At 35.0% G+C, this 20,552-nt stretch overlaps 2 protein-coding genes across 3 annotated transcripts in view; both read left to right on the top strand.

Moving 5' to 3' along the window:
* The first annotated feature begins 3 nt into the window (after positions 1-3).
* Positions 4-5,903, top strand: LOC129810151 (inositol oxygenase). Its single transcript, XM_055860454.1, has 5 exons — positions 4-195; positions 258-429; positions 567-912; positions 5,401-5,631; positions 5,692-5,903. Exons 1-5 carry the CDS (start codon positions 76-78, stop codon positions 5,798-5,800), a joined length of 978 nt encoding a protein of 325 aa, XP_055716429.1. The 5' UTR covers positions 4-75; the 3' UTR covers positions 5,801-5,903.
* A 270-nt stretch (positions 5,904-6,173) lies between these two features.
* LOC129810100 (titin) overlaps positions 6,174-20,552 on the top strand; it is a 79,692-nt gene continuing 65,313 nt past the window's right edge. For both annotated transcript variants that reach the window (XM_055860369.1, XM_055860367.1), the window contains exon 1: positions 6,174-6,586. The gene's annotated coding sequence lies outside the window, so the exon portion shown is untranslated. The remainder of the gene's footprint in view (positions 6,587-20,552) is intronic.

Genomic DNA, 20,552 nt, shown 5'->3' with positions numbered 1-20,552 from the left:
AGAAACGTGATGCCAAGGGGTTAGAACTGATAGCGAAAGAATCAACCAGCAGCGGGATATTTAATTTGATAGTGAATGGCGTTGAGGCTCAGTTGTATTCTAAGTTTTGAACAGAGCAGTTCTCAGGGCAGTTTTGTGGATTTTGTGAAGGTTTTTTTTTTGTGGGAAAAAGTGATCATGAAGGTTTTAGTTGAGGTAAAGTCCTCCGGGAAATTTCCCAGGATTCCTTCAAAAGTGTCTCGATTGGTTTTTCGCAGTCTCCAGCAATTCTCGATCCTTCGGAGTTGCTTCGTCCGGAGCCTGAATTTATGGATAAGAGTGCCTCGAAGTTCCGGGATTACACCATCGACAAGAATGATCCTCTGAAGGAGCGCGTCCGGCAGACGTACAGGCAAATGCATCTCAATCAAACGGTGGATTTTGTTAAAGGTACGACGCAAAAGTTGTTTACCACTTGGCGGGAATTTTTTTTCCATCAGCGAATCTCGCAATAGAAGCGATAATCCCGCAAAGGTCAAGATGATAGTCATGTATTTTTCGGATTAACGGCAAAACATTCACTGCAGGACGTCGAGCTGAATGGTTGACTTTCACCAAATTTCGCGCGACAATTCGCGAGGCACTGGAACGGCTGAATGACCTGGTGGATGAGTCTGATCCTGACCTGGATCTGCCCAATATTGTCCATGCCTTCCAGACAGCCGAAAGGGCGCGAGAGGAGCATCCAGACTTGGATTGGCTTCATCTCACGGGACTCATTCATGACTTGGGCAAGGTCATGGCTTTCTACGGAGAGCCTCAGTGGGCAGTTGTCGGAGACACCTTCCCAGTGGGATGCCTCTGGTCCGACAATATCGTCTACCGCAGCGACAGCTTCGAAGGGAATCCCGATGGGGATAATCCTCAGTACAAGTTTGTATCACATTTTATTTAACGCTTAACCCTTTAAGGACAAAAAGGTCAAAAATTGAGGGTCAGAAAAAAAATTTCTAAGTTTTTAGAACAAAATACAACTTTAGAAGGCTGTAGGCAAAGTTTCATTTTTGGGTCACCGGTGACCCAATTGTCCTTAAAGGGTTAATACCCTTTAAAATTCCCTTTAATAATCCACTTCAAGATCAAATACGGACTTTTGAAAATGCTCCAGAAACCCAAAATTAATTAATTTGTTTAATTGATTTTGGGTAACTTGAAACTTAATCAATTAAGTTTTTAAGAAAACTTTGGTAGCATTTTTGATCGAATTTTCTTAAAAGAATCTACAATGTTGTCTGGGAAGCACTTTTTGGGGTCGTAAAGAGAATCTTCAAGGAAAAGTCTTCTTGGCGGCTTGGAAAGCTTTCAACTAAGGAAACCGCCGAAAGATAGAATTTAAATTAAATTTTTACTTTTAAACACATAAAAAAAGAACATTTGTCGTCTTTATCGGAAATTACACCAAAGAAAAGCCCATTTTGGCCTTTAGCAAATTTTTTGTGAAAGTGTTCTCATCTTTGCAAATAATTTGAAATAATAAAAGGGGTGGCAAAGCATCCCAAGCTTTGCGAAATGCTCGAACTCGTGACTTAGATGCTATACCGCAAAAGTACTTTCGCATCATTTACTGTTTACCGGTTCTCAACCGATTTGAACCGATTCATAAATCTCTCAAAAGATCCCCCAAAATAGTTTTAAAAGTAATAGGATTGATTTTCAGATAAAAATTAATTATCGGTTATGAACCGGTTCATTACCGATTCAAAACCGATTGAAACCGGTTTAGTTTTGTCGGAAATTCCAAGACCTTTCCAACGACCCCAAACATGACCCCATTCGCTTGATAAATGCGCACTTTAGTGTCTTTTTAATCTTTGACCTTGAAAAACCGTTATTAGCACTTCGTAGAACCCTAACTAAAAATGTCACGGAAGGGACCAAGTGGCTGCCACTGCCATTTATCGAATTTTACATAATATTTTGATATTTTTACTTATATTTAAAAGATACGGAGCTTTAGTTTTAGTCAGTCCTTTTCTGGTGTCTGAATCAGAAATTTCATCTTCTTGGGTACTGTATCTAAAGATTTTTAACCATTCGATGTTTTCATCTTTATCAGAATCATGGAGTCAGGGAAAGTGGTCTGCCTTTGAATGCGGCAGCCTTTAAATGTTTCGCTTTTTCTCTTATTTTTCAAAGCAAAAATTCTACTTTATGAATAATACTTAATACTATTAACTATTTTCTAGTATTAACTTCGCTTAACAAAATGGATTTTTAGCTTTGGGAGATAAGAGAAAAATTGAAGCATTCAAAAACTGACGCATTCAAAGGCATGTCACTTTCCCCCATAATTCTTCTCAATAATTTGCAAAAACACTTTCAATTTGTTTGTTGTTTGGTAAATGTTTTGATACACAAAACATTTACCAACAAGCTTTCCCATAATCCCATTTTTTCCCAAACGTATGACTTATTTCGGAACGGAGGGAGTATTTTGTATTTTCTAGTTTTTCTACTTTTAATCAGATATAAATATTTAAAAATGATTTCACAAATTATCTCCTAATGGTAGGCAAAGATGCATAAGTGTATTTGCTTTGCATAACCCCATGATATGTATAATTACGAAATGCATAATCTTGGGACCATCTGTATCTTCGGAAATACTTCACTGCAGTATTGATCCGAAATTGGTGTAAATATTATGCTTTTTAGGTGTATTATGGGTTTAAAGTTAACCTTTTTCATGTTAATTTTACACTTAAAAAGGTGTAAAATTAACATTAAAATATGTTGATATATTTTTACACTTATGCCCTAGATACACTTACGACTTAAGCCGAGAGACGACTTAGTGGAAAATGATGGAAATGTTGTTTGACCATTATTACTAATATAATTACGCTAAGCCGTCTCTCGGCTAATCCTCAGGTCTGTCAAGGCCCTTATAAAGTGTTAAAGTTACGAGGAAAAAAAGTTAATCGCACCCTCTTTTTTCTCACTCAGTGTTCGAATTAGCTTTTGATTTTTTTTATGGTATATTCTTTAGTTCAATGTTATTATAGTTAGGATAGTTTATCTTTCTAATTAAGCAATAAAAAATATAGACCTCTTTTGACCTTGTAATTCGGGGAATCTCCTTAATAAACACAGAGTTGTAAATTCTTATCAATTTTATCTAATTTCACAATCCTCGGAGCAATATTCGAGAAAAAATAAATCAATTACAATTGCTTAATTATTTCATTCCGAAATATCCAAATTTAAGCAAATCGTTTGAAAAATGAGTCCTCCAAAGATAGTAGAACTTTTACCTTAAAAAATACAAAATGGCGAATTTTATGAAAAAAAACAAATTTCTTTAATTTTTTAAAATCATAAAAAACATGGTTTTGGTGGGTAAGGCCCGAAGGATGGGGGTGGAGGAAAGGAAAAAGACTTTCCTAGATAATGCTGACTTAGGGTGACTTAAGGGGTGGGGGGGGGGCTCGTCGAAGACCGGAACTCGAAATCTCTAACCGTTTGACCTCTAGCTCTGAAATTATTAGAAAAAATGTGAAACAAAAAAAGCTTTCAGAAACACTGAATTAATTACCGGTATCTTAACTAATTCCTTACTGATTAAGGGTCTTGACAGATCTGAAGATTAGCCGAGAAATAGCATAGCGTAATTATATTATGTATAAATAATAGTTAAACTACATTTTCATCATTTTCCACTAAGTCGTCTCTCGGCTTAAGTCGTAAGTGTTTCTAGGACATAAGACTGATCCAGCTGAGTTGGAAATTTCAAGCCATTTCCAAAAAAATCAAAAATTATTTAGGGCTTTTTATAACATTAAAATCATTAATTCATCTCGTAAGTTTAAAAAAGAGAAATATTTTTTCGAATATTTTCTATCTAATATTTTTTGATAAAATATTTTTTTTTATTTCCTTTGCAAATATGTTTGTTGCTAATCATTCTAATAGAAATCCTTTTATCAAAAGGATTTAGGTTTTCTTTTTCTGATAATAATTTAATACGTAGCTGACTGAATTTTTTTTTCACTAATCATTTTTGTTCCTTTGATTATTTTTACTTGAGCCCTGTAGGACAAATTTTTACTTATTTGGGTAGGGAATTCTGTAACGTTATGACAATGTCATATGACAAATTCTCGTGGTAAAATTAGAAAGCAGAACAACATTAAAACTGAGTGAGTATTGAATAATCATTGCAAGAAACTCTATGAAGCTTTTAACAAAAGATAAAGTGTGCCCTATTTCGGCATAGTTGCATGCAAGCGTAAAAGTCTCAAGTTTGAAATGTAATATTTTAAATACAAATTGATTTTTTTATTCTTTCTTTTGTAAAAGTGTTGCTTGGAACCTTGTAAAGAGTTTACCGTCTTTATTTACTCTATAATCATTCTTAATACATTTTAAAATGAATAAAAATGTAGACTTAGCTTTGGTGCCCTATTTCGGCCACCTTCATTCTCATAGTTCCTTGCCCTTCGGGAATTCTTCTAATATCTTTTTTACGTCATCTCGTTTGTCGAAGCTACATTTTTTGTTATTCTTTTGCATTGTATAATCTCTAGAGTATTTAAAATCTAAAAGTTCATGGAAATTCGAGGAACATAAAAGGTGGCCGAAATTGCAAGCTGGCCGGAATTTGGCACACTTACCCTATGAGTCGAATTTACGATTAGTTATTCAAAATTCACTATATAAAATGTTTTAAATTTGTCAAATGATATTGTCATAAAGTTAAAGAATTCCTCTACTGGGTAGGAAATTCTATAACGTTATGACAATGTCATATGACAAATTTTCGTAATAAATTCGAAAGCAGGACAACATTAATGACATTAATGCTCGTGGCCATTACAAGGAGGTCAATGAAGCTTTTAGTAACCGATATGGACTAGATTTTTGATTGTTTTTTTTTTTTAGAATTTACTATATAATTTTTTTTTTAAATTTGTCATATGACATTCTCATACTGTTACAGAATTCCCCTACTGGATGCCTCTTAAAATAAGGGCATTTTGCAAGTCGTTAGACGCTTTTACATTCAAAAGACATTTCAGGAAGGCGAAAATTTGCAAAATAGATTTTAATCAACGACCAGGAGAAGCAAATTGAAGTGAAGAACCTCTAATTCCTGATCTAAGGCCTCAATTTGTCTCAGTAAATGTTACTTTGGGCTGGTCCTTATTATGCCACTTTCTTCACTAACTGTTCTTTCTTGAGGATTAACTTCAGTTTATTTGGGATTTTATGGCAACTTTTAGGCTTTAATTATGTCTCTTTATCGCCTCTTTTCTGTTGTAGAACTTTTAATCTCTTGAATTGAGAAATATTCCAGCGCAAAAAGATTTCTAACGACTGTTCTGGTGATCTTGCCACCAATTTTCTCTCTTTTTTTTTTAGCACAAAATATGGGATGTATGAGCCAAATTGTGGAATTCGCAATCTATTGATGTCTTGGGGTCATGACGAGTATCTTTATCAATTTCTCGTTCACAATAAATCTACACTTCCTGAGCAAGCTTTATGCATGATACGCTTCCATTCGTTCTACCCATGGCACTCCTCTGGCGATTATCAGCACTTGATGAAGCCTGAGGATGAGGAGATAAAGAAATGGGTTCTGTGCTTCAAGTAAGTCAGACCCAAGAGGTTCTTGGTATGCTCTCTAATCATCATTTCTTATTCCCTCAGTCGCTATGATCTTTACACCAAGAGCACAAAAATGCCAGACATTGACGCTCTCTGGCCCTACTATCAGTCACTCATTGACAAGTACTGCCCAGGAGTCTTGGAGTGGTAAATATGCTTTAATATGGAACAAGGGGAACAAGACATGGGGACATTTTATGCAGGAAAATATGTAAAATTATGTTTTGAAATAAAATTGATATTATTCACAGAGATTCGTTGGGATTTGAAATTTGAAATGGGAAGTTTATTGTGGGAATCGAGTGAAGTTGGCGGTGATTTGGAACAAAAAGCTGTGAGTTGAGTGTGGGAAAATTTCATGAAATTTGAGTTTTCTCCGTAGAAAAGTGATAAAATTTTATTAATTTTTATAGAAATTCGTGCAGGGAAATGTGATTTTATGGATACATGTGTGATTTTCCTTCAATTCAAGTGGATTTTGGTAAAATTTCAAAGATTTCCGAATCAAAACAAAAGCCTTATGCTGTCAGTTGTTGATCAGTTTTTGGTGCAGTGCGAATACCATTCAATTGAGTGTTGGCTTCCATCGAGAAAAGACGGTTCGAAAATCGCATTTTTCACGTGAAAATCCCAAGATTTTCTCCACTTTTCATCTGCCCCAGCAATGGAATATCTCCCCGTCTGTGGAGAACAGTGAGTGGCTTAATTTTTAGGACAAAGTGCCATGAAGGATAGTGCTTGGTGATAATCCGAGAGACTTTTCTTCAGGAAGTGCCCCCCTTTTTATTGCGTGAGTGCCCCAAATTGTGTCCGTGATTTATCCAGGATTTGGATTTCACAGAGAAGTGTTCCAGGAAGGCCATATCCGAGGCAGAAAAGAGGAATAAAGTGACCAGAAATCGTGTGATTTAAATTCCCGGAGGCGACGATCCGACATGTGAGTCTCAATTTTTATTTTGCTCCCCATCTCTTATCCCCAATTACCTCAGCTATAATTACTTTATAGATTTATTGAGATATTGAGGTTGTTTTTCACCTGTATTATACAATTTTAAAATGTGTGATTTAACGCTAGAAATTAGCATATTGCGCAAGTGACTCTCTTCGGGCAATCTGCAGTGTTAATTGCTCGAAATTGTGACATTTTAAAGTGATAGGAAGAAGCTCATCAGGTGGTCAAAGAGATTGCATGCCGAGGAGATGGAGTGTCCAGCAAAAGTGGGACTCCTCTCTTGGGTGATCTGGTTTAGTGCTCGAGGCTATGGAGCGGTGCACAGTTAAAGTTGTCGCCTCTCGATCATCTCTTTCTCTCTCCATTTCTCTCTTTTCGACCCCCATTTCATTTCCCGCCAATTGTTACCCACCTGCATCCATAGACACCCCTTCCGGATGCCCCCGGGTGCCCAGCGGATGGCCCCAGGCCAGAGAATTGCAAGAAAATCGTGCCTCTCATTCTATGCCACCTCTCACTTGCACAATCACGAAATTCTCTGAAATTGCTCCACATTGTGGAAGACAAAAAGTGCCTTTGGTTGCAATAAACTTGCCACTTTGCACATTTCTCAGTCATCTAGCCTGTCTATTGGATCAACTCAAGGTCCCTGTGCTTCGTTGGAGTCAAATTTTGGCTTCTGGAAGTCACGAAAGCTACTCTAGTCCTATCCTTTCTCTCCTTGGAGATCATTATCCTATCTAGAGGTTAAAAAGGACATGTAAAGCGGTCTTCAGACTAATGGTTTAGCCCAGTTTTGGAATAATCGAATCTTAAGTTAGATTTAGACCGTCTTCAGACTAGAGGTTTAGCCCAATTTCCGAAGGTCTCAAAACCTTAAACAGCAACCGGTTTTATTGATTTTTAAAAATGTAGTAGGTCATTTGCCCTTAATAATCCAATACTAAGTCAAAATTTTCCAAAAAATCTTGACTGATAAGATATTAGAGCAGTTAAGCCGTATGACTAAGCTTTAGGTCTGAAGCCCGTATAAGGCTATGTTAGGACTAACCTCAAAACCCTTTGATTTTGAGTGATAAAAGCCCTTTTATATTCCGTTTGGATGTTATTTTGAAACGTTATTTTTAAAAGCAGTGAAATCCTAACCTTCAAAATGTAATAGGTCATTTGCCTTTAATAATCCAATTCTAAGTCAAAATGTCAAAATTTTCCAAAAAATCTTGACTGATAAGATATTAGAGAAGTTAAGCCATATGGCTAAGCCTTAAGTCTGAAGCCTCTATTAGCCCGTATAAGGCTATGTTAAGGCTAACCTCAAAACCTTTTGATTTTGAGTGATAAAGGCCCTTTTATATTCCGTTTGGATGTTATTTTGAAACGTTATTTTTAAAAGCAGTGAAATCCTAACCTTTAAAATGTAATAGGTCATTTGCCTTTAATAATCCAATTCTAAGTCAAAATGTCAAAATTTTCCAAAAAATCTTGACTGATAAGATATTAGAGAAGTTAAGCCATATGGCTAAGCCTTAAGTCTGAAGCCTCTATTAGCCCGTATAAGGCTATGTTAAGGCTAACCTCAAAACCCTTTGATTTTGAGTGATAAAAGCCCTTTTATATTTTCGTTTGGATGTTATTTTAATGTTACTTTGAAAAGCAGACAAATCCTAACCTCAAAAAGATAACCCGTTGTAACTACAGAAAGACTTTTAGTGTAAGATAGGACAATTGTAATCACGTTTAATTTGGAACTCTGAGAATTCCTAACAGTTTTAGATGGAAAAAGGAAAAAAAGCAACGAAGCAGTACTCGAATGTAAAGTCTTATACTTCTTCGTGGTTTTCTTTTGTTCTTTGACCATTTGAGAAAGTGAAAAAATCTCAAAATGCTACAATAGACATGATTCCGAATCACCCTGTCTTACTCCAGAGGTTAAACTGAAATATGAGGTTATGTTAGGACTAATATCAATGATTTTGTGTGATAAAAGCCTTTTATTATTCCGTTTAGATGTTATTATAATCAGTAATGTTCTGCTATTTTTCACAAAAAATAACTTTAGAACATTACATTGAAAAGCAGTCAAATTCTAACCTCAAAAAGATAACCTATTTTAACTACAGAAGATCTAGACAGGGGCTAGAGATCTAGACCCAGGGTTTTGAATGATAAAAGACCTTTAATGTATCGTCTGGATGAATTCCAGAGTTCATCAGTTCATAACTAAATTATTTAATTTTAAAGAGTCTTAGAACATCCAAATACTGTCATATAATGACAAATAATGAATATGACTTAAGTTTTTCAAGAAATGTGAGACTTACTACTAGCTCTAACAATTTACAAAGCCATAGCTCAAATTCCATAAAGGAATATGGGAAAAATATAAAGTGTTCGAAGCTAGAGTTTGTGCGAAGCCTGAGAGCCTTCCCCCACTTAAAAAATAGAATATGAAAATGAAATAAACGTCAGAGCGTGTGGTGAATAACGAAACTAATATAGCGACTTAGCCATATCACTAAGTACTTAATTAAGGCTTTTGTGTATGTCCTTAATTAAGTAGTTTGTGTTAAGGAATTTAAGAGTTACTTTACACTAAGCAATTAATAAGGGATTTTCGTCTAAGTACTTTTGGGATACTTGTCCTAATGAAAACGTTGCTTCCAGTTAGTTGGGACATCAGAGAAAAATGTTTCTAATTCAGACTTCACGCAAAACTTTCTTCACATAACCTAAATTTTACATTTTGAATTCAACCGACTTTCGTATTTGAAGAAATTGAGTGCATTAAAAGTACGAGGTTATGTGACTAAGAGAAGTGTATACATACAGTATACGCTCCCAGATTATTCGGTAGTAGCGAGAGATTTTATCGAAATTAGGAAAAACTTGTGGATAACCTTAAATCCCAGATTACGAGCCAAAGGAAGATTTAACCGAATTCAGGGACTTATCACTAAAATTGCATTTCAGATTACAATCTTTGGGGCTGAGATTAAAGGTAGAGTCTTGAATTAAACTTATCATATCAAAATTTAGATATAAATGATAAAAAAACACATATGTGGAGGTTATGTTTTTCCTGACATGACATTGATCCATCTCTTTCTACCCAATGGTTAGCATGTGTCCATCGCATTCTCTATTTTAACTACCACTTTTTTGCTCGAGATATCACTACCCAAAAATGTCCTTATTAAGGACTTTTTATGCATTTAGGTAAAGCTGTAACAACTTACCCTGTGTTAGACAGGCTATGTCTTTTCACAAAAATAGCTTGGGAACGTTCACTTTTAAAATCAATCGAGTCCCGACCTCAAGAACATAACCTGTTCTAAATACAGAAATAATTTTTGAGGTTAGATTTTTCAAGTGTTCTCATGCATCTAATCTTTCAAACTTTATATAATTCTTTAGGATTTAATTCTCTAAATCGACTTTTTAAGGTCAATTCTTCTTTTTCAGTAAAGAATATTAATTTTAAAATGTTTATTTTTAATGTCCTAAATAAATAAACTTAATAAAAAAAACGAATATGAAATACAAACGTTGAACTTTTCAAAGATGTAAATACAATACTAAAAATTTCGATGTGATTAACGTTTCAAGATAAAATTCTTTGATTTGTAATCTTTCATTTTGACATCATAACCTCAAATATTAAAAATATTTTTTTTATTGAAATAAAGGGATTGAATTGTAAATTTAAATATTTAGCTACGATTCCTTATCTTTTCACATCTTTAAACCTTGTTACTTGTTATTTCGTATAGATTTCGAATTGATGCATTTCAAAATTCAAAGTAACATTCAAAATCTTCTGAAAAGCTTACTTGTATAAGATTTTATATTTGTTATAAAACTGTATTATTTACCTATTTTATTTAATAAACTCTTTAACAAAATAGAAAATAAAATCTTTAGCATAAAAATTGAAAATAATGAATGATACTTCCATTTGCTAAAGAGGTTTATTTTGTAATTTGAGGTTATGTGTGCCCTAACCTTGAAAAAGTCACATTCCAAATTATTTAAAAATATGTGTAAATTTATTAGGAGTGACATCAAATTCTTATTCTACCTTATGCCTGGAATTCTTGAGGTTAGGCTTCACATAACCTAAATCTTTCGAATCATCCCATTAACTAAACAAGAGAATACGGCCCATTAAGTAAGATTCTTAAGTAAGAATATCTATTTCTTATTTTTATCTATAAAGAATTATTTTTCTGTGTGAGGTTAGGCTGATCATAAGCTTTCTAGAGGTTATGTCTGTCTTAAACTAAAATTACGCCTCGAAATTTGAAATTATAATAAAACCGAAAATCTGACTCGGGAAAATACGATCAATATGTAAAATTTACGTGAATTTTAACAAAATATTCGTCCTATATTTTTGAGGTTATGTATAAATATAACCCTCAATTTTAAACTAACCCCTGAAGGGGGTGAATAAAAACTTTCGCGATCGTCAGTTTTAAGATTGTGAGGTTAATTCGATAAGGTTAGGTTGAAAAGTCAAGTATATTGGGAATTCCATTACTTAGACGAGCATTTTCCGTTGGGCAAAAACTTCTTAATCTTAGATTTAGGGTTTAAAGGCGTATTGAAGAATTTAGAGTCATATCTCTCGGAATTCCTGACCCTTGAAGCTAATTTATTGATGGCTGGAAAGCAATCGAATCTCCGAATCTTGCACAATTTACCATTTGAGAGAATGTGCCAATCAGCAAAACTGCCGCAATTTGATAAGTGCTGATAACAGGACACAAAACAACACCGTCCATTATTGCCAGGGTGTTCTTTTTTGTTCCTCTCTATCTAATCACCCAAAACTTAGGTATTTTTCATTCCTCTCGAAGGTACCACCTGAGAATGGGGACCCTATGTAATAAATCCTCCAGGAACTGAATATTCCTTTCGAAACTCTTTCTAATCCGCGCAGCCACGGAGGAAACCACTGAGTTTAAATACAAATTGAAATTCCATGTGCATTGCCCTCGAGGCTGTTTAACTTTCATTTTCATTTTAAAACTCCCAATAGAATATTTTATGTGAAAAGATATTTTGTGGAGACGAAGGTGCCAAGCAACGTCCAGTGAATGATGATGGCAAAATATCTCTTCCACATGGAATTCTTTCACCTGTGTTGCCACCTGTGGTAACTTTTCTTCTTATTAGACTTCTTTCACGTTCAACTTTTCTCTATAGAGCTACATTTTATTGCTCAAGGAGGTTCTCTCTATAATTCATTTAGGATTGGGATTTCCTGCAAGAAAATTATATATTCTGGTTGCTTAGAATTTTGTACCAAAGTCTTTGAAAATTTTTGGAAAAAAATGGAACTGCCGATAGCAAAAACAATAGAAGACTGATAAATGAAATTGCTTTATGCCGTCGCACTCTTATCTTTACCTTTGCTTGGTTGAATTAGGTTTTTTTTGCGTGATACTATCACAATTGTTGACTAACGTCAGCATCCTACAACAAAATGGAAAAATTGTACGTTTCACCTCAATTGAAAGGAGATTATTAGGTTTTAGAACCTTCGGCGAAAGTTAGAGGTTCTTTGAAAAATGGTTAATTGGCTTTCTAAAACAAGCGTTTGAACCTATGCACAAGATGAATTACACATTGCTTGCAGAATTGCTACAAACTTTTCTTTATTATTGCATCCTTCATGAAAATTACATAACCTATAAAGTGTTTTATTAATTATTTTGCTCCAGATTATTTTGAAATTTTGAGTTGAATTGAGGTTAGGTCTTTAAGTTTAGCATAGGAGAATGTTGGCATGGTTTGCACAGAGTGAACCTTCAAACAACGCAAATTTTCTCTTTGTTTGCTAAGAGCTAGTTCGTCATTTCTTATCCATAAGATAGTTAATTATTAAAACGAGATGAGAAATGGTAATCAGCTCTTTGCAAACAATGAGAAAATTCGCATCGTTTGAAGGTTCACTCTGTGCGAACCATGCCTACATTCCCCTACGTAGCTAAGGTATATTTTCAAAGCATACTCAAAATTCTGCTCAAAAGTGACAATTGCTTGTAGTTTACAAAAATAATTTTCAGGTTATGTCATTATACAGCTAAAATGTTGATTGAAAAATAGGGTTATGTTGAATGAAACTTTAAAAAATCAACTTTCTTGTGATAAAAATGATGTTATCAGAAATATCGAGAGACATTTACAGATAAATAACAAGGTTTCATTCGATTTTTAAAGACTATGCTTAAGATTCTTTCACATTTTAATTTGAGGTTAGATTCTTCGATCATTTTAATGCAAGAAAGTGACTGAAATGTAAAGAACATACTTAAATTGTTTCTCTTATTTTCCAAATTGCAAAATTGTAAAGAAATATTGATAGAAAACATTTTAGATGTTGTTAAATTGATACTTCTGGGTTTAAATTTAAATCTATACAAGCTTATATAATAAAATACCTTCTTAGTCATTTATCATGATGCGTTTATTTTTAGCCAGTAATTACTTATAAAGATAACGGAATAATTATTTGATACTATGTCTTACCCATATAAAACCATGAAATATATTTTGGAGATTGAAATATCAACAAGAAATCCTAATTGTAAGAATGAAAAATATCATTTATCTTAATTGGTATAAGAGAGGCAAATATTTACATTTTATTTGCAATTTATTTAAATGTTTGTCTTGAATTCTTCTTAGATTTTGAACACGAAAGTGGTCTTTAGACCAGAAGTTTAGCCGAGTTACCAAAGGGCTTAAATATTGAAACAAGCAATTGCAGAGAGTGTTAAGAATCTCTTAGTTCAACTGCATTCAAAAAATCAGTCCTAAGTGAAAATTTTCACCACAAAATCGCAAATTTAGAACGGTTAAGTCATACAGATAAACCTCAGACAGCTTATACGGGCTTCAGACCTAGGGCTTAGCCATATTGGTTAATTTCTCCAAATTTTTATCAGTAAAGATCTTTTAGAAATATTTGACTTAGGATTGAGTAATACTAGTAATAATCCATTGGTTTTTGAAAAACCAATAAAGTTGCATGTTATTTAAGATTTTTATACCTTTGGAAACTGGTCTAAATGTGTAGTCTGAAGACCCCTTTTCAGGTTAGAATTTTAGTCCAGTTTCTAAAGGTTTCTAAATTGTAAATAAAGCGCAATTTTAGTGATTCTTCTAAACCTGGTAGAATAATTACCGTCAATGCCCTCGATATACAATCTCTATTGTATGTTTTTCCAAAAATTTTGCCTTTTAATAAATCTGAGTAGTATACGAGTTTCGTACTGGAGTAATTATTTAATTGAAAATAATACAGAAAAATATGATTCTTCTTATTGAATATTTATTTTAATTTATGATAGATCCCTTTGATCACATTCATCTAAAAATTCAACTCATTCAGTTTTTAACTGCTCATGTGTGCAGTGCCTTTGACACAGGAGCAGTTAAAAATTAAATTTGATCAGTAGAAAATCAAATTTGAGCTGTAGGGGAGATAGAAGCAAAATTTGTCATGTTATTGAAAGTTTCTAAATTCAATATTTTCCAAAATAATAAAGACATAGGCTTTAAAATTCCCTTCGGAACCGAAAGTCTCGAGTTCGAGTTCCTATTAGGCCATGAGGATTTTTTCTGGTAGTAAAGGTGTTTGAATTGGGTCCCTGTCAAAGCCAGAAAGCCTAGATACCAGAATCTCGAAAGTCAAAATCCCAAAAGGGTCAAAATCTGGAAAGGCCCAAAAATTTCGAAAGGGCCAAAATTCAGAAAAGCCAAAATCCCGAAAACCAAAATCCCGGAAGTCTAAATCCAGAAAGCCAAAATCCTGAACGCCAAAATCGTAAAAGTGTAAATCTCGAAAGTTCAGATCCTGAAAGGACCAAAATCCCGAAAGTCTAAATCTCGAAAGCCAAAATGCTGAAAGCCAAAATTTCTCAAAGGCCAAAATTCCGAAAGGCAAAATGCCGAAGAGCCAAAATCCCGGAAGGGTCAAAATATTGAAAGCCAAAATGTCGAAAGACAAAATCCCGAAAAGCATAAATCTCAAAAGCCCAAATCCTTAAAGTCAAAATTCACAAAGTCAGAATCACGAAAAGCCAAAATCATGAACGACAAAATCTCGAATGTTCCAAAATTCTGAACCCCAAAATCCCTAAAGTCTAAATCTCGAAGGCCTAAATCCCGGAAGCCAGATTGCTGAAAGCCAAAATCTTGAAAGCCAATATCTCGAAAGCCAAGATCCTGAAAAGCCTAAATCCCGTAAGTCTAAATCTCGAAAGACCAAATCCTGAAAAGGTTAAAATCGCAAAAACCAAAATCTCGAAAAGGAAAAATCTCGAAAGCTAAAATTTTGAAAAGTCCAAAATCCCGAAAGCCAAAATTCTAAAAACCAAAATCTCGAAAACTAAAATCCCGAAAGCCAAATCCCGAAAGGGCCAAAAACCTCGTAAGGTCAAAATCTCTAAAAGTCAAAATCCTGAAATCCAAAATCTCGAAAAGCAGAATTCCGGAAACCAAAATTTCGAAAGCCAAACTTCCGAATTAGCAAAAGTATCATAAATAGGGGAAAGTGCTCTTCCTTCGAACGTTCATGCCTTCGAATAATGTGAATTTGTTTTATTTTTCTTAAAAAGCTTACACATAATTATCATGTAATTATCAATAATTGACGATAAAATAACTAATATTTAATAGAAATGCGTTAGTCTCTCATGAAAAATAAAAGAAAATTCACGTTATTCGAAGGCGAACGTTCGAAGGGAGAGTACATTCCCCTACTCCCACGATTGCACCTACGATTAGTTAGACCAGTGGTTATTCTAGTTATCCTAGAAGTTTGTCTGAATGCTGATACGTCAAAGAGTTGCTTAGATCAGCAATTGTTGTAGCTTGCTCGTCACATAAATCAGCAATTCTCGTAGAGTCCTTATTTCCATATTGTTACAAGAATTTCTGATTTAGGTAACGTGTTAATTACGACATTTGCTGGTCTAAGCGAGGTTTTGTCGTATTTGCATCCAGAGAATTGTTGTTCTAAGCGTATACTTACGATAATAGTCACTTAAAAGAGGACTTTTCAACAGCGTGAATTTCGTGTTTCGAACGGTAGAAAGTCAATAAATCTGAGTTAAGAAGCCAAAAAGAAAACCTGACTTGAAAAATAAGTCAAGGGAACATGGGAGCTATCGAGATGAGATCCCAATTAATCAAGTATCGAAAACACGCAATATTGTTCTTCATAAATTCTCCCATAAGTGCCGTACCAGAATTGAGGATACTGGCACTATTATCCACTCCCCTGAAAGCAAATTTTATTGCAAATTGCAACTGGTGGAGACATGAAATCCAAACAGCAATCATCATTTTGGCGAATGAGAATGCTGCTTAGCACTTGGTGCATTTGAAGATTCAAATGTTTCTTTTTTCCTCTGTTGGTACTCTTTGCGAGAGAAGGAAGAGGAATTACACATTCATCAACGTCACCATCAGGCCAAGAAGGTGATGTTTGAAGGTAGTTTCTTTCACTGATTTTTGCTGAAGTTTTTAAGTCTCATATTTTCCTCCCTCTCCTTCCAGTTGTAGTTGTCTTGTGCAATGTCGTGTTGGTAAATTATCTGGCAATAGTTGCATTTCACACGATCACCAACAGAGAGAAATTCCCAAAACCGCATCTCCTTGACAATTTTCTTAATAAACTTCTTTGGGTGTCTCGTGTGGAATTTCTTTTGAAGACATCTCGTGTAATTGGTAAATAAGAAATTATGTATATATACATATTTCTCTAAATTACCATTTATAGCATTTATGTATAAAAGACATCTGGGGAGACACGCTCTTTTGCATTCTGGAGATGCGGCAATGGAAAAGAGACTCTTGCAGCAGCATTAATTTTATCGTGTGGCTTTTTTTTCAAAAATGAAAAAGATATTGATTTTTATTTTCTTTTTTTTTGGGGGACGGGGGGAATGCAAAGGCTTGGCTCATCAAGTGCATTATAATCCGCTCTAGAGGGTCAACAAGATTTTACCATAAAAGAGCTTTTCGGATTGAAATTTTTGAAGATGATTCAGGGAGAAATGTTCAGAGAGATTATAGGCCCTTTTAGTGAAATAAAAATAAAAAATTAAGGTCAGAGACACTTTATCGATGTGAGGCAATAAAAGTACATCCAAGGTGGATTCAGTGGTTGCACTTCCCAGGGTGTAAAAAGAGTCATAAATTTAAATTGTAATCCCCCAAGCTTAGAGAGTGGAAAAAAAAGAGTCATTGGAAGGTCGAATTGATGAAATTGCTCGAAGGAAGTTGAACAGAAATTATTGCATTGATTTGCGCATTTGGTAAACCCACAGAGTGAGATTGGAATTGTGGTGCAAAAAAATGCTGTCCTGCCCAAAATTGGCAAGTCCAGAAGGATGACAAGGAGGTGGATGGTGTAGCAAGTGGCAGCAGAAAAGCGTGGGTTTTCGGCCTCATGCAATCGTCACGAAGGTGACTGTATTGGAGGCAATGATAGCAGTCCATAAGATAGTCAAGAGTTTTTTTGTCCCCTTCGCCTTCATAGCTCTCCCATCAATATATTGCCTAGGCAATTGGTATTGGTTAATAAGAGAGAAAAAAATATGTGCAACAAATTGCAAATCTCTACAAATAGTTCCCCTTCAAAGTCACATTGCAAAAATGCAAATTTTCCAACTGTGTGTGCTGTGCATGGTCTGTGGGGAGATGTCGATAAATGTCTTTAAAAATGTGGAATTCTTTGAGTCTATCCCTGCACTTGTTTCCAACAACTGGACATGGCGCTTGAATTTTCTCGCAATTGACTTTAGTACGGTGGAATTACAAAATCACTTCATATGTTTATGAACCTTCTCCACCTTCAATTAACTCAATCTCTAGCTCATGAAGACAAAGCCACAATGGAGAGGATATCCCGAGGCTTGTCGCGATAGGGCGAAAATTACTTTGAGCATTGGGGAAGGTCCGGTACAAAGGGGTCTCTCTACAAACGCAGTCCAGTTTGTGTGTGGGAAAAAAAAGAGGCAAGAACAAGAGGCTGAGGATGAGATAATTGGTCAGGAGATGAACAGGTTGCACCACAGTCATAATTTTCTTGGGTGAAGGTAAGAATGAATGACAATGCTGCTGATCTGAGCACAAGGCCCCTAATCTTACAACTTTACAGCAGCACATTTGCTCACGTCTTTCTCCACTATAAGCAGTCCAAGACACTGCAGTTTGTGAGGTGCCCTGAGTGCCTCGAGGAAATATAATAGATATAGACATGAGAGAGGTAAACAGATGAAGTTGCTGGATTGCTTCCTCATAACAAATCACGATATTATACTTATTTTTCTTCAATAGACGAGGTAAAATGTGCAGCAAAAAAAATGTTGCTCTCCCACCTTGTGAAAAAAAATTCTGGAAGAACGAAATGTATGTATGAAAATTATGTTCCAATTCCACGAATACCCAACCTCTGGAATTCATCCACAATTTTTCGAGGTGGGATTGAACGTTGGCGAGCGCACAAGTTCCTTCTTTGCCCCAAGAGAGTAAAAATCTTTGGATGGAATGCCATGGAAGAGACAATGGGTAGCGTTCTCATCCAATTAAAAGTGTCTTGCTATTCGATGTGTCTCGCTTCGTGGTAATAATTACTCATCAGTCGCCAAAGTTGCGTTTAAACACGAGAATGATGCCCTTCTTCTAAGTTAAACCCGTTGTACCTCTAAATGGGCCCATAATGAAAGGTTTCTGCTAAACAAGTTCCTCTCATGTTTGTTTACGCTTTTCTGAAGTTTTATGACAGATTAAAGAAGAAGAAGAAGAAGGAGCCAATACGATACAAGAAATCGCAGTAACCTCCTCTAGTCCTGGCTACTCTCCGTCATCGACTTTTCGTATCAGAGGCTGTTCAGGTTCGCGACTTTCCACTGGGGTTGGTTACCTTATCTTCAATCACTCACCTGAGTGTACCGGGGCCTACCAGGCATCTAGCTCGCTAGAAGGTGAATATAGGAATTGAGAGGAAGAGGCAATGTGTCATATTATCCCCCATTTAGGACCCTTGTAAAATTTGTTTCATATTGGTTGCTTGTTTCCTATTGGTTGATGGTTTGAATTGAACCGAATTTATTTCATCACTATTATCAGATTTTTCCACACCTCCTATGCGTCCACCGCCGTCTCAATGTTGATTTCAGCCTCCAGGATCAAAGAGTGGAAATGTCCTTTCATTGGGGTTAGGTCAGTCAAAAAGAGAGATCAAGATCGCTAAGCTAACCTAATTTTGTAAGTTATACGGATTACGAGCATTGACTAGTCATTACTAGTAAACACTTCACCGTGGTGTTACATATAAGATTAATATAAGATATTAACACTTCCTGAACTGCGAAAATGGCAAAAGAAAAGATAAACACTGATTTATCTTGCCTCTCTCTCTCGCACTTACCCGCTTCGTACAAAGTTGGCAGGCATGAAACTCCTCGAAAACTTACCGAATCAAAGTTGGCACTAATGGAAAATTGCTCGAATTGCTCTTCATCTGTTTCAGAAAGTTCAGAAAACAATTAATACGAACAGTAATAAGATTTTAAGAAGTAAAAACACGGGATTTTGACCTTTGATCTTCTCCTCTTACAATATATACGAACAGTAATACGTAATTTGGTCAGTTTTCGAGGGGTTTCATGCCTGCCAACTTTGTACGCAGTCGGCAAGTGCGAGAGAGCCAAGGTGAGACACTAGCTATCTTTTTTTTTTGCCATTCTTGCAGTTCAGAAAGTGTTAATCTTAATATTAATCTTTTATGTGACACCAGTCTCACGGTCAGAATTGCAGTCCTGAGGGGGAATTTTGCAACAGTGAAGTGATCACCTGTCAAAATTTGTGACAGATTCACTAAAGTGACAGCAAAAGAGATTCAGTTGTGATAGCTAAACGCGAAACAATCACTTTGAGGTTATGTGTATCACTTTTCAATTTTTCGGAGAAAGATGATGTTATCATTCGGTGAAACCAGAAAAAAAATCTTTCCATATTCAGATTAAAAAACAACACTACATCCTTTCTCATGGGCAATTCTAGTGTTTTCTCTATTTACTAAGTTAAAATTTTAGTGACAGATTTAAATTTAATGAATATTTCAACACACTTTTTCTGTCGCTTCACGTAAAGGTACAGTCGCTGAAGGTTAGCAGTCGTGTAGACTTGTAAAGCATTCACAGAAGAATCCCTACCCTTGTTTCACCAAATGATAACATCATCTTCACCGAAAAATTGACAAGTGTTACACATAACCTCAAAGTGATCCTTTTACGTGAAGTGCAAGCTACGGAATCTAATTTGTTATCACTTCAATGAATTGTTCACCAATTTTTACAGCTGCTCACTTTACAGAGTTACAGAATTCCCCGTCAGAATTCCGTGATTTTTTTTTTGTAATTAAAATACCTAAACCTACAACATTACTTCTTAAAAAGTCTACTCAGATAAAATTTTGAATTAGTTATTGGGTCATATAAGCTATATTTGGTAAATTCGAACCAAAAGCACATAATAAGCATAAAACCCATAAAACGCAATAACATCACAAGTTTAACGATTTAGCGAAATTAATTTAGTATTTTTGGCCTTTTGATAAGAATACAGGACGACTTTCATCAACAAATACCAACTTAAGTAATTTATTTATATAAGATGAAATTTGCCATGCAACTCTGTGATTTTTATCTCAAAATGTAGCATCATTAATTTGCATAATTTGCATGAGAGAAAGATGTAACTTGAGCTAAATTTGAATAGTTTCTTAACATGGTTTCATTTTTACTGTGAATTTTTGAGTGTGTGGAGAATTTGCAAGATTAAAAATGCACAAATTTGGTTTTCTGACAGCTTAAGCTCAGTGCAATTTATGTTTTAGTAAGTTCTAGCTTATTTCTTCTTGTCATTTTGA

Source organism: Phlebotomus papatasi, chromosome 1 (genome assembly GCF_024763615.1).
Source record: "Phlebotomus papatasi isolate M1 chromosome 1, Ppap_2.1, whole genome shotgun sequence".
Classification (NCBI taxonomy): domain Eukaryota; kingdom Metazoa; phylum Arthropoda; class Insecta; order Diptera; family Psychodidae; genus Phlebotomus; species Phlebotomus papatasi.
The sequence above is the reverse complement of the archived record's forward strand: the minus strand, read 5'-3'. Positions and strand labels throughout refer to the sequence as shown.

Bases quoted from the DNA above. Each gene is read 5' to 3' on its own strand.
- LOC129810151 (XM_055860454.1), top strand. From the start codon at position 76: ATGGCGTTGAGGCTCAGTTGTATTCTAAGTTTTGAACAGAGCAGTTCT. The intron at 196-257 runs GTAAAGTCCTCC...GGTTTTTCGCAG, and splicing joins TCATGAAGGTTTTAGTTGAG to TCTCCAGCAATTCTCGATCC. The intron at 5,632-5,691 runs GTAAGTCAGACC...TTATTCCCTCAG, and splicing joins AAATGGGTTCTGTGCTTCAA to TCGCTATGATCTTTACACCA.